Source organism: Dendropsophus ebraccatus, chromosome 5 (genome assembly GCF_027789765.1).
Source record: "Dendropsophus ebraccatus isolate aDenEbr1 chromosome 5, aDenEbr1.pat, whole genome shotgun sequence".
NCBI lineage: Eukaryota > Metazoa > Chordata > Amphibia > Anura > Hylidae > Dendropsophus > Dendropsophus ebraccatus.
In genome coordinates, this window is record NC_091458.1 from 156371411 (window position 1) to 156383983 (window position 12573).

Below are 12573 nucleotides of genomic sequence, written 5' to 3' on the forward strand. Positions count from 1 at the left end.
CCCCTGACCTCCTCCCGGGCTGTAGTTAGATGTGCACTGCATCTCTCTGCCGGAGCGCCCCTGACCCCTGACCTCCTCCCGGGCTGTAGTTAGATGTGCAGTGCATCTTTCTGCCGGAGCGCCCCCGACCCCTGACCTCCTCCTGGGCTGTAGTTAGATGTGCAGTGCATCTCTCTGCCGGAGCGCCCCTGACCCCTGACCTCCTCCCGGGCTGTAGTTAGATGTGCAGTGCATCTTTCTGCCGGAGCGCCCCCGACCCCTGACCTCCTCCTGGGCTGTAGTTAGATGTGCACTGCATCTCTCTGCCGGAGCGCCCCTGACCCCTGACCTCCTCCCGGGCTGTAGTTAGATGTGCAGTGCATCTTTCTGCCGGAGCGCCCCCGACCCCTGACCTCCTCCTGGGCTGTAGTTAGATGTGCAGTGCATCTTTCTGCCGGAGCGCCCCTTGCCGCCCTCCTCCTGCAGCGCTCAGTTCCTGGCTCTGAGTCCCTGTGGCCCCTGGGATGCCCCTGTTCGGGTGTGGGCAGCTTGCAGAGCTCCTGGGGCTGCTCTCCTCCTCCTCTGTGCTGCTGAGCTTTGCTCCGAGCTGCCCCCTCTGCCTCCTCTAACTTTCTCAGCCCCTTCACAGCGCAGTGCTGCGGGGATGAGTGCAGGCAGCGCCACCTGGAGGCCGACCCCCTCACTGCAGCTGGGGGAGCGCACAGAATGTTAACAGGGATGAGTCTGTTATGTAAATAACTATTGTAACAATGATGCGAAAGGGAAACAATCATCAAGAAGGGGAACGGTAACATGAAGGAGGGGCTAGATACTGACTGTAGGCTGGATGGTGTCCTGGGCAGGGTCTTTTTTGATTTCATACAGGAAAGGCTTAGATACACTTCTCAGCAGACAGTATCACTAATGATAGATTTAAAGGGGTACTCTGTTAAAAAAAAAAAGAAGTTATTTCTATTTAAAAAATCTCCAGCCTTCTAGTACTTATCATCTGCTGTATGTCCTGCAGGAAGTGGTGTATTCTTTCCAGGCATTCTTTACAGTGCTCTCTGCTGCCACCTCTGTCCATGTCCAGAGCAGTAGTAGTAGGGGCCACCCTGTTGTTTCTCTATTTATGTTCCAATACTCGCAACCGAGTGGGACTTAAAGGGGTTATCCAGCGCTACAAAAGCATGGCCACTTTTCCCCCTACTGTTGTCTCCAGTTTAGGTGCAGTTTGCAATTAAGCTCCATTTACTTCAATGGAACTGAGGTTCAAAACCCCACCCAATCTGGAGACAACAGTAGGGGGAAAGTGGCCATGTTTTTGTAGCGCTGGATAACCCCTTTAAGGGGCTATCTATCAGGGTGGTGTGGTGCTCTCCCCATCATGGAGGGGAGATAGATATCTGAAGGCTAGAGATATCTGGCTATCCCAGGTTTTGAGACTCGCAACCGAAGCTCCACGGATTCTTGTTCAGAGCAGTAGCCTGACATGGACAGAGGTGGCAGCAGAGAGCACTGTGTCAGACTGGAAAGAATACACCACTTCCTGCAGGACATACAGCAGCTGATAAGTACTGGAAGACTTAAGATTTTCAAATAGAAGTAAATTAAAAGTGTATATACTAAAAATCTGTATGTTCAGCCATATTTTCATCAGTATATGCAGTATGGGGGGGGGCGCCAAAAAAAGGTTTCACACAGGGCGCCATTTACCCCAAGGCCGGCCCTGCATATCCCTAATATCCCTCCACATTCACCCTATCGCTGGATCTATGTTTCCAAGGATTCCATAGGGCTGCATCCAACTTCTCCAGCCACTGGGAATAAAATGCAGAGTGTTTGGCAAGTTCCTTCATCACTATTTATAAGTATGCTGCTTCGCAGGGATGTGTTCACGTTGCCGTTGCTGTGTTTGATGTAAAACCAGTGTCTTTACAGCGATATCTAAAATCACAGGGGGAAAAAAAAACTGAAAATGAGCATGGCAGAAATGCAAAGTGTGAGCAAAGCCTAATAGAAATCCACCTGCTATCACTATTAGCAAAACTATCCAGTACTTTGTCTCCCTCTAGTGGTGACATCAGGACGTACAATGGATTAATGCATAATCTCAGGAGAGGAAATGCTGACGTAGCACAGCAGCAGCGGATTGTAGGCCAGGGAGGGAGTAACTGTCTATTTTCTTGCCTTCTCCCGGCCTCCTCTGTCTGAAGAGGAAAACATCATCCACTGGCTTCCATTTTACAGCCGTACAGATCTGATCGGTAAATGATTCCTGCTGATTTCCTTTGCTTTCCCTGGGTGTCGCCGCACTCCCACATGCATGCAGATGTTACGCCTGCGGTTTGCACACAGTGAAGGGTCTTGTTGTTTGGCAGCCGCCGCCGTATCCCCAGCAGCTAGGAGTTTTTGTAGGTTTCAAAGTACAACGTTTAAAGGGAGCAGCATAGATTTGGCTTTAAAGGGGTCCTGTGCTGCACGACGCTGCTCTATAAACTATCAGACTTCAAGGGTTTGTTCACACATTCAGGTTTTTAATTGCAATTATTGAATACAGAGCCAGGAAAGAGAGGTCTCGGTGTTTCCTTTATCCATGCCGTCTGGTTCTGATTCCTGACCTTTCCCCTAGGAGGCAGCATGGTGCAGTTACGGGTCTGCACAGACATCGCAGCTGGAGCAGAGCTGTAATCTCTTATCACCTGTTCAGCACTCTGAATGAGGATGTATAACATAATTTACACAGCTTCTCTGTGCCTGGCTAGCAACATGTGCACATTTAATAAAGGGGTATTCCGCTTAAACATAACTTTTGATATGTTGCTGCCCATGGTGAGACTAACAATTCCTTCCATACTTGTTATTATCTATTCAGTCTCCTTCCCCCAGTTCTGGGCTGATGCTTTCTGCTGAAAACACAAAAATCTGTGTGAGCTTTTCTCTATGTCTCCCCCTCCCTTCTAAAAAGGCTGATGAAGTCCCTATCTGCAACTTTGTAGCAACTTTATTATCACAGAGGGTTAATCACAGTGAGTTCATTAGCAACCTGACCTCAGATTAACCCTCCCAGAATTACAAATAAGCTACAAAGTTGCAGATACAGCCTTCCAGGGGCTTGTTTACATCAGCCGTCTCTGAAGAGAGGGGGAGGAAGGAGATGGAGAGAAAAGCTCACATGCAGATTTTAGTGTCTTCACCAAAAGGCAGCTCAGAACTAGGGAAAGGAGACTAAATAGATAATAATAAGTATGGAAGGAATTGTTAGTCTCAACATGGGCAGCAGCATATGAAAAATTACTGTACACTATAGCAATCAGCATGTGGTATATAATGTCTAGTAACTGAATAACCCTGATAACACAGCAGCTGGATATGTGATATATAAGTTACTGTACAGTATAGCAATCAGCATGTGGTGTATAATGTATAGTAACTGTATAACCCTGATAGCACAGCAGCTGGATATGTGATATTATAAGTTACTGTACAGTATAGCAGCATGTGGTGTATAATGTATAGTAACTGTATAACCCTGATAACACAGCAGCTGGATATGTGATATATAAGTTACTGTACAGTATAGCAGCATGTGGTGTATAATGTATAGTAACTGTATAACCCTGATAACACAGCAGCTGGATATGTGATATATATGTTACTGTACAGTATAGCAGCATGTGGTGTATAATGTATAGTAACTGTATAACCCTGATAACACAGCAGCTGGATATGTGATATATAAGTTACTGTACAGTATAGCAGCATGTGGTACATAATGTATAGTAACTGTATAACCCTGATAACACAGCAGCAGCTGGATATGTGATATATAAGTTACTGTACAGTATAGCAGCATGTGGTGTATAATGTATAGTAACTGTATAACCCTGATAGCATAACAGCAGCTGGATATGAGATATATAAGTTACTGTACAGTATAGCAATCAGCATGTGGTGTATAATGTATAGTAACTGTATAACCCTGATAACACAGCAGCTGGATATGATATATAAGTTACTGTACAGTATACAGTATAGCAGCATGTGGTGTATAATGTATAGTAACTGTATAACCCTGATAGCACAGCAGCTGGATATGTGATATATAAGTTACTGTACAGTATAGCAGCATGTGGTGTATAATGTATATTAACTGTATAACCCTGATAACACAGCAGCTGGATATGTGATATATAAGTTAATGTACAGTATAGCAGCATGTGGTGTATAGTAACTGTATAACCCTGATAGCACAGCAGCTGGATATGTGATAAATAAGTTACTGTACAGTATAACAATCAGCATGTGGTGTATAATGTATAGTAACTGTATAACCCTGATAACACAGCAGCTGGATATGTGATATATAAGTTACTGTACAGTATAGCAGCATGTGGTATATAATGTATAGTAACTGTATAACCCTGATAACACAGCAGCAGCTGGATATGTGATATATAAGTTACTGTACAGTATAGCAATCAGCATGTGGTGTATAATGTATAGTAACTGTATAACCCTGATAACACAGCAGCTGGATATGTGATATATAAGTTACTGTACAGTATAGCAGCATGTGGTATATAATGTATAGTAAATGTATAACCCTGATAAAACAGCAGCAGGCTGTAGATACAGATGGAACTGCAGATCACCATAATGCAGTAGCGTAGTACAACAGGCTAGAATAGAGAAGCAGGGAAGGGGGTGTGTTCAGCATGGACCAATCAGGAAGTGAGAATCACAGAGCTGTGCAGGAGGACAGTGACAGAAACCTCTCTATACAGCAGTGTGTATATCTGTGTGTGAGTGCAGGCATGTTATAGCAGCAGTGTGAATGGCTGAGTGTGAGTGCAGGCACATTATAGCAGCAGCGTGTATAGCTGAGTGTGAGTGCAGGCACATTATAGCAGCAGCGTGTATAGCTAAGTGTGAGTGCAGGTACATCATAGCAGGATGGAGAGGATGGGAAATACAAGGACTGACAGAGACTGCAGGGAGCAGGAAGGAATAAGCAGGACAGATGTGGGCACATAAATGCAGCACTCTCTGTCCGGGGAGAGAGGGGTTACAGCTATGGAGAGATTACCCCCCACAGTCCTGTCCCCTGATGCAAGCCCCAGCCTGAAGTGGATCTGCTATGATTTGGAAGGTGAGGGAGACTTCCTGGGTCAGAGTACAGGGCTGTAGACCCCGCTATGCAGAACATGCCCCTCCCCCACTCCCCCTCCCACCCAGTACAGGGAGCTCTTACACCAAAGCAATGCTCTTAAACCAAGTCACAATTTTGTAAAACTGTGAGCTCTTCCTGCAAAACGCTCCCAATTCAAGTTACTCTTAAACCAAGGTACCACTGTATGTGTTTAGTCGATGCTGCTGGGGTTCACTCTTTCTTTTGTTGTTTATAGGGGAGACTGTCAATCAATTCAGTAATTTTAGTTTTGTGTTTGCAGCCGCCACCATGGACCAGTCTATAGCGATCCAGGACACACTGGACACGGGAGAGAACTGCACTGTAGTATCCTTCAAATCAATAACCGCCTGGTCTGTCTAGTCTATTATTTCCCTTATTATTCTCTTAGGATAGCTACATGTGTATATCCCAGGGATCCTACTCAGTTAGGGTGCGTTCACACCTACAGGATCTGCAGCAGATTTGATGCTGTGTTCAGTTATTTAAATGAAATCTGCTGCAGAAAATCAGCTGCAGATCCTGTAGGTAGATCCTGTTAGTAGCCAGGTGCCTCCCATAGGTGGATAGGTGACCCCGCCAGAAGGTAGATGCCCCCCTGCAGGTTGCCAGATGCCACCCTCTTTAGGGTATTTGCCCCCAGTAAGAAGTTGTCCACCAATGGGTAGTTATTTCAGTATACCCCCCTAGTAGGTTAGTAGGTTGTTGCCCCTTGTAGGTATCAGTATCACCCTGCCCCCCAGGCAGATAGGTGCCCCAGTAGGTATGTGCCCCTCTGTAAATTTTTGCCCTTTATAGCTAGTTGCCCCCCACAGGTAAATCGGCGCCTTGTCCTGTTGGCTCTCAGCTGTAATATGTAATCATGTGACTACAGTATAATAATTATAATCCTTGATTCTTCTATCATGCGGTGCAAGGAGTCTTAACTACCGACCGTCACAGCAATGAGAGCCGACTCATCGGACTGGTAGAGAGCCGGGAAACTGCCGCGTAAGTAGAACAAAATCTTTGGTTTTTAGTGGTTTTAATCAAATAGCCAGAACACTTAAAGGAGAACTCCGGGCTGGGGTGATTTTTTGGTAGAGTGCCGGGGAGGAGGAGGATGAAAGAAGTAACATGGAATCCCCTCCCCCGCTCCGGTGCTGGTATCCTGCAGCTCTGGTCCCCTCTGAGTGGGGACCTGGGATGTGACGTGTAAGGCCGAAGCGGGATCCTCCTACGGCTGCTGACTGGCTGAGCGGGCCGGGAATGTCACGTCCGGGATCGGAGCTGCGGGATACCGGCACCAGCGGTGGAGCGGGGGAGGTGAGAGCATGGTACGTCTTTCATCCTCCTCCTCCCCAGCGCTCTGAGCCCGGAGGTCTGTCAGGTTCTGGCTGAGCCTGCCACTATACAACCTTAAAGGGACTCTCTAAGTAAGTTTATGTGGCCCTATCCGAGGGTACCACAAACAGAGACAGAAAACCTGAACAGAATGATCTATCACTTATACTGTGATTCAAATATAGTAATATAACAACTTACAAGACAAGTTCATCAAGTTCAACCTACAGAAACCCTACTGCATTGATCTCCTGAATGAGATGGACTCTGAGCACTGCACAGTAGTCCAATCCATTATGTGTCCTTGATATTCATGAGCATTAGCTCCCTCTGCCCACCAGCAGATGATTGGAAGTTTTATTTTGTTTTTATTAAAAAGAGGTCAACAAATATTGTTTAAAATTATGTTTTAAAAGGGGCTGGTCACTTTATAGTAAAAATGTTTAGTGTACAGTATTAAGTAAGTGTACTCACTGTATATACTGACCGCAGCTCCCTGTGTACTCACTGTATATACTGACAGCAGCTCCCTGTACTCACTGTATATACTGACAGCAGCTCCCTGTGTACTCACTGTATATACTGACAGCAGCTCCCTGTGTACTCACTGTATATACTGACAGCAGCTCCCTGTATACTCACTGTATATACTGACAGCAGCTCCCTGTACTCACTGTATATACTGACAGCAGCTCCCTGTGTACTCACTGTATTTACAGACAGCAGCTCCCTGTGTACTCACTGTATTTACAGACAGCATCTCCCTGTGTACTCACTGTATATACTGACAGCAGCTCCCTGTACTCACTGTATATACTGACAGCAGTTCCCTGTGTACTCACTGTATATACTGACAGCAGCTCCCTGTGTACTCACTGTATATACAGACAGCAGCTCCCTGTGTACTCACTGTATATACTGACCGCAGCTCCCTGTGTACTCACTGTATATACTGACAGCAGCTCCCTGTACTCACTGTATATACTGACAGCAGCTCCCTGTGTACTCACTGTATATACTGACAGCAGCTCCCTGTGTACTCACTGTATATACTGACAGCAGCTCCCTGTATACTCACTGTATATACTGACAGCAGCTCCCTGTACTCACTGTATATACTGACAGCAGCTCCCTGTGTACTCACTGTATTTACAGACAGCAGCTCCCTGTGTACTCACTGTATTTACAGACAGCATCTCCCTGTGTACTCACTGTATATACTGACAGCAGCTCCCTGTACTCACTGTATATACTGACAGCAGTTCCCTGTGTACTCACTGTATATACTGACAGCAGCTCCCTGTGTACTCACTGTATATACAGACAGCAGCTCCCTGTGTACTCACTGTATATACTGACAGCAGCTCCCTGTGTACTCACTGTATATACTGACAGCAGCTCCCTGTGTACTCATTGTATATACTGACAGCAGCTCCCTGTGTACTCACTGTATATACTGACAGCAGCTCCCTGTGTACTCACTGTATATACTGACAGCAGCTCCCTGTACTCACTGTATATACTGACAGCAGCTCCCTGTGTTCTCACTTTATATACTGACAGCAGTTCCCTGTACTCACTGTATATACTGACAGCCGCTCCCTGTGTACTCACTGTATATACTGACAGAGGCTCCCTGTGTTCTCACTGTATATACTGACAGCAGGTCCCTGTGTACTCACTGTATATACTGACAGCAGCTCCCTGTGTACTCACTGTATATACTGACAGCAGCTCCCTGTGTACTCACTGTATATACTGACAGCAGCTCCCTGTGTACTCACTGTATATACTGACAGCAGCTCCCTGTGTACTCACTGTATATACTGACAGCAGCTCCCTGTACTCACTGTATATACTGACAGCAGCTCCCTGTGTACTCACTGTATATACTGACAGCAGCTCCCTGTGTACTCACTGTATATACTGACAGCAGCTCCCTGTGTACTCACTGTATATACTGACAGCAGCTCCCTGTGTACTCACTGTATATACTGACAGCAGCTCCCTGTGTACTCACTGTATATACTGACAGCAGCTCCCTGTGTACTCACTGTATATACTGACAGCAGCTCCCTGTGTACTCACTGTATATACTGACAGCAGCTCCCTGTGTACTCACTGTATATACTGACTGCAGCTCCCTGTGTACTCACTGTATATACTGACAGCAGCTCCCTGTGTACTCACTGTATATACTGACTTCAGCTCCCTGTGTACTCACTGTATATACTGACAGCAGCTCCCTGTGTACTCACTGTATATACTGACAGCAGCTCCCTGTGTACCTTGTAGAGCTAAAATCACACTCCCCTCCTCCTGGCTGTGTTATCCTGCTCTGTGGTGATTCTGTCCATAAGATGGCCGACATGGAGGAGCATGTGACCATGCCCCGCCCTCAGTGTCCACCACTGAGCCTGTATATACCTGTGATGGACACAGGGGGTGGGGAATGGTAACATGCTCTTCCATGTCGGCCATCTTGAGGACAGACTCACCACAGAGCAGCATGACACAGCCAGGAGGAGGGGAGTTTGATATTAGCTCTGAGGTACACAGGGAGCTGCTGTCAGTATATACAGTCAGTGCACAGGGAGCTGTAGTCAGTATATATAGTGAGTAGACAGTGAGATGCTGTCAGTATATACAGTAAGTACAAGAAGCTGCTGTCAGTATATACAGTGAGTACACAGGGAGCTGCTGTCAGTATATACAGTCAGTGCACAGGGAGCTGCTGTCAGTATGTATAGTGAGTACACAGTGAGCTGCTGTCAGTATATACAGTGAGTACAAGAAGCTGCTGTCAGTATATACAGTGAGTACAGGGAGCTGCTGCTGTCAGTATATACAGTGAGTGCACAGGGAGCTGCTTTCAGTATATACAGTGAGTGCACAGGGAGCTGCTGTCAGTATATACAGTGAGTACACAGGGAGCTGCTGTCAGTATATACAGTGAGTACACAGGGAGCTGCTGTCAGTATATACAGTGAGTACACAGAGCTGCTGTGAGTATATACAGTGAGTACACAGGGAGCTGCTGTCAGTATATACAGTGAGTACACAGGGAGCTGCTGTCTGTATATACAGTGAGTACACAGGGAGCTGCTGTCAGTATATACAGTGAGTACACAGGGACCTGCTGTCAGTATATACAGTGAGTACACAGGGAGCTGCTGTCAGTATATACAGTGAGTACACAGGGAGCTGCTGTCAGTATATACAGTGAGTACACAGGGAGCTGCTGTCAGTATATACAGTGAGTACAGGGATCTGCTGTCAGTATATACAGTGAGTACACAGGGAGCTGCTGTCAGTATATACAGTGAGTACCCAGGGAGCTGCTGTCAGTATATACAGTGAGTACACAGGGAGCTGCTGTCAGTATATACAGTGAGTACCCAGGGAGCTGCTGTCAGTATATACAGTGAGTACACAGGGAGCTGCTGTCAGTATATACAGTGAGTACACAGGGAGCTGCTGTCAGTATATACAGTGAGTACACAGGGAGCTGCTGTACAAAGGGGAACTCCACAAAGGGGAACTCCAGAAAAAAAAATATTTTTCTTTCAAATCAACTGGCTTCAGAAAATTATACAGATTTGTAATTTAATTCTATTTAATAATCTCAAATTACAAATCTATTTAACATTCTGAAACCAGTTGATTTGAAAGAAAAACATTTTCGGATAACTCCTTTAAAGCGACTCTGTACCCACAATCTGACACCCCCCCAACCGCTTGTACCTTCAGATAGCTGCTTTTAATCCAAGATCTGTCCTGGAGTCCGTTCAGCTGGAGATGCAGTTATTGTCCTAAAAAACAACTTTTAATCTGGCAGCGCTGTGTCTAACGGCCAGGGCTTACATTTGTATATGCATTAGGCTGGCACACCCTCTCCGTCCTTCCTCCCCACCCTCCTCATCATTAGGAATACTCCGGGCAGATTGCTTCCTATTCCCCACCTGTGTGTATAATGAACATGGGCTGGATCGTTAATACACCTGTGCAAAGCTCAAACAGCAGTAAATGTTCCTGGATCATTCCTAATGATGAGGAGGGTGGGGAGGAAGGACAGAGAGGTGGTGCCAGCGTAATGCATATACAAATGTAAGCCCCGGCCGTTAGACTCAGCGCTGCAGGATTAAAAGTTGTTTTTAGGAGAATAACTGCATCCCCTGCCGAACGGACCCCAGGACAGATCTTGGATTAAAAGCAGCTATCCGAAGGTACAAGTGGTTTTGGGGGGCAGATTGTGGTTACAAAGTCACTTTAAGTGCAGTTTGATGGTTGCTCATTGCTTTGTCTTTGCAGAGTGTTTATATACAAGCACAGGAGAATGGCTATCTGTGCAGCCGATGTATCGCTGGATCTAATAATCCCATTGGCCCAGGGGATTGCCATAGAAGAAGGTAAATGATGCTGCGGGCTAGGTCTGCACTCTGGTATAGTCTATGCTGCGGGATAGGTCTGCACTTTGGTATAGTCTATGCTGCGGGATAGGTCTGCACACTGGTATAGTCTATGCTGCGGGATAGGTCTGCACTTTGGTATAGTCTATGCTGCGGGATAGGTCTGCACTCTGGTATAGTCTATGCTGCGGGATAGGTCTGCACTTTGGTATAGTCTATGCTGCGGGATAGGTCTGCACACTGGTATAGTCTATGCTGCGGGATAGGTCTGCGGGGTAGGTCTGCACACTGGTATAGTCTATGCTGCAGGGTAGGTCTGCACACTGGTATAGTCTATGCTGCGGGATAGGTCTGCACACTGGTATAGTCTATGCTGCAGGGTAGGTCTGCACACTGGTATAGTCTATGCTGCGGGATAGGTCTGCACACTGGTATAGTCTATGCTGCGGGATAGGTCTGCACTTTGGTATAGTCTATGCTGCGGGATAGGTCTGCGGGATAGGTCTGCACTCTGGTATAGTCTATGCTGCGGGATAGGTCTGCACACTGGTATAGTCTATGCTGCGGGATAGGTCTGCACACTGGTATAGTCTATGCTGCGGGATAGGTCTGCACACTGGTATAGTCTATGCTCGTTCCTTGCACAATTAGTTGCATCACATTAGAGGATTCACGTCCAATGTCACTTGGCCATCAGGGATTAGCTGGTGTTGCTTGTATGTATTTATAGGAAAGGCGTGTATATATATATATCTCTAGGTTACCATGAGCTGAGCATGATGCCACTATACTACTGGATCTTTGTGTGCCCAATATTTCTTCAGGTTGTATTTGCCCCCAGTTGCCACTAGGTGGCAGAGATGAGGTACATCTCTTACCTTTACATTTTCTATTCAATTTGTAGTGGCAGCGGATGAAAGTTTCCACGTCATTGGTAAGTTATGTTGTTTTTTGGGTCTTTATTATTATAATCATAGACTATAGCAATGGCTTTGAATTATTTCTCTTCCCTTTTTTTTTATTTATAGGTTTCAGCTGTATTGTAAGTTACTTCTCTTATGGTGCCTTTACACAGAGAGATTGATCTGCCAGATCTTTGAAGCCAAAGCCAGGAACAGACTATAAACAGGGAACAGGTCATGGAGGAAAGACAGGGATCTATCCTCTTTTCAAATCCATTCCTGGCTTTGGCTTCAATCAATCACTGCTGATTGTTTCTGTTGTTCTCCTGTTAAATTTGAGCAAAAATCTTTTTGTGTCAAATCAACTGTTTTCAGAAAGTTATACAGATTTGTAAATTACTTCTATTTAAAAAATCTCAAGTCTTCCCATACTTATCAGCTGCTGTATGTCCTGCAGGAAGTGGTGTATTCTCTCCTGTCTGACACAGTGCTCTCTGCTGCCACCTCTGTCCATGTCAGGAACTGTCCAGAGCAGCAGCAAATCCTCATAGAAAACCTCTCCTGCTCTGGACAGTTCATGACATGGACAGAGGTGGCAGCAGAGAGCACTGTGTCAGACTGGAGAGAATACACCACTTCCTGCAGGACATACAGCAGCTGATAAGTACTGGAAGACTTGAAATTTTCAGACACAAGTAAATTACAAATCTATATAACTTTAAAATATTTTTTCCCTGGAATACCCCTTTAATCATTATTCACACAACAT

The 12573-nt window shown here is 45.8% G+C and overlaps 1 protein-coding gene across 2 annotated transcripts in view; it reads left to right on the forward strand.

Annotated features, from left to right (window-relative positions):
* Nucleotides 1-2116: 2116 nt before the first annotated feature.
* Nucleotides 2117-12573, forward strand: part of INPP5B (inositol polyphosphate-5-phosphatase B) — a 66933-nt gene continuing 56476 nt past the window's right edge. For both annotated transcript variants that reach the window (XM_069971699.1, XM_069971700.1), the window contains exons 1-5: nt 2117-2246; nt 5433-5497; nt 6078-6160; nt 10805-10902; nt 11807-11836. In XM_069971699.1, coding sequence (XP_069827800.1) covers nt 5441-5497; nt 6078-6160; nt 10805-10902; nt 11807-11836 — 268 coding nt within the window. In that variant the 5' untranslated portion in view covers nt 2117-2246; nt 5433-5440. The remainder of the gene's footprint in view (nt 2247-5432; nt 5498-6077; nt 6161-10804; nt 10903-11806; nt 11837-12573) is intronic.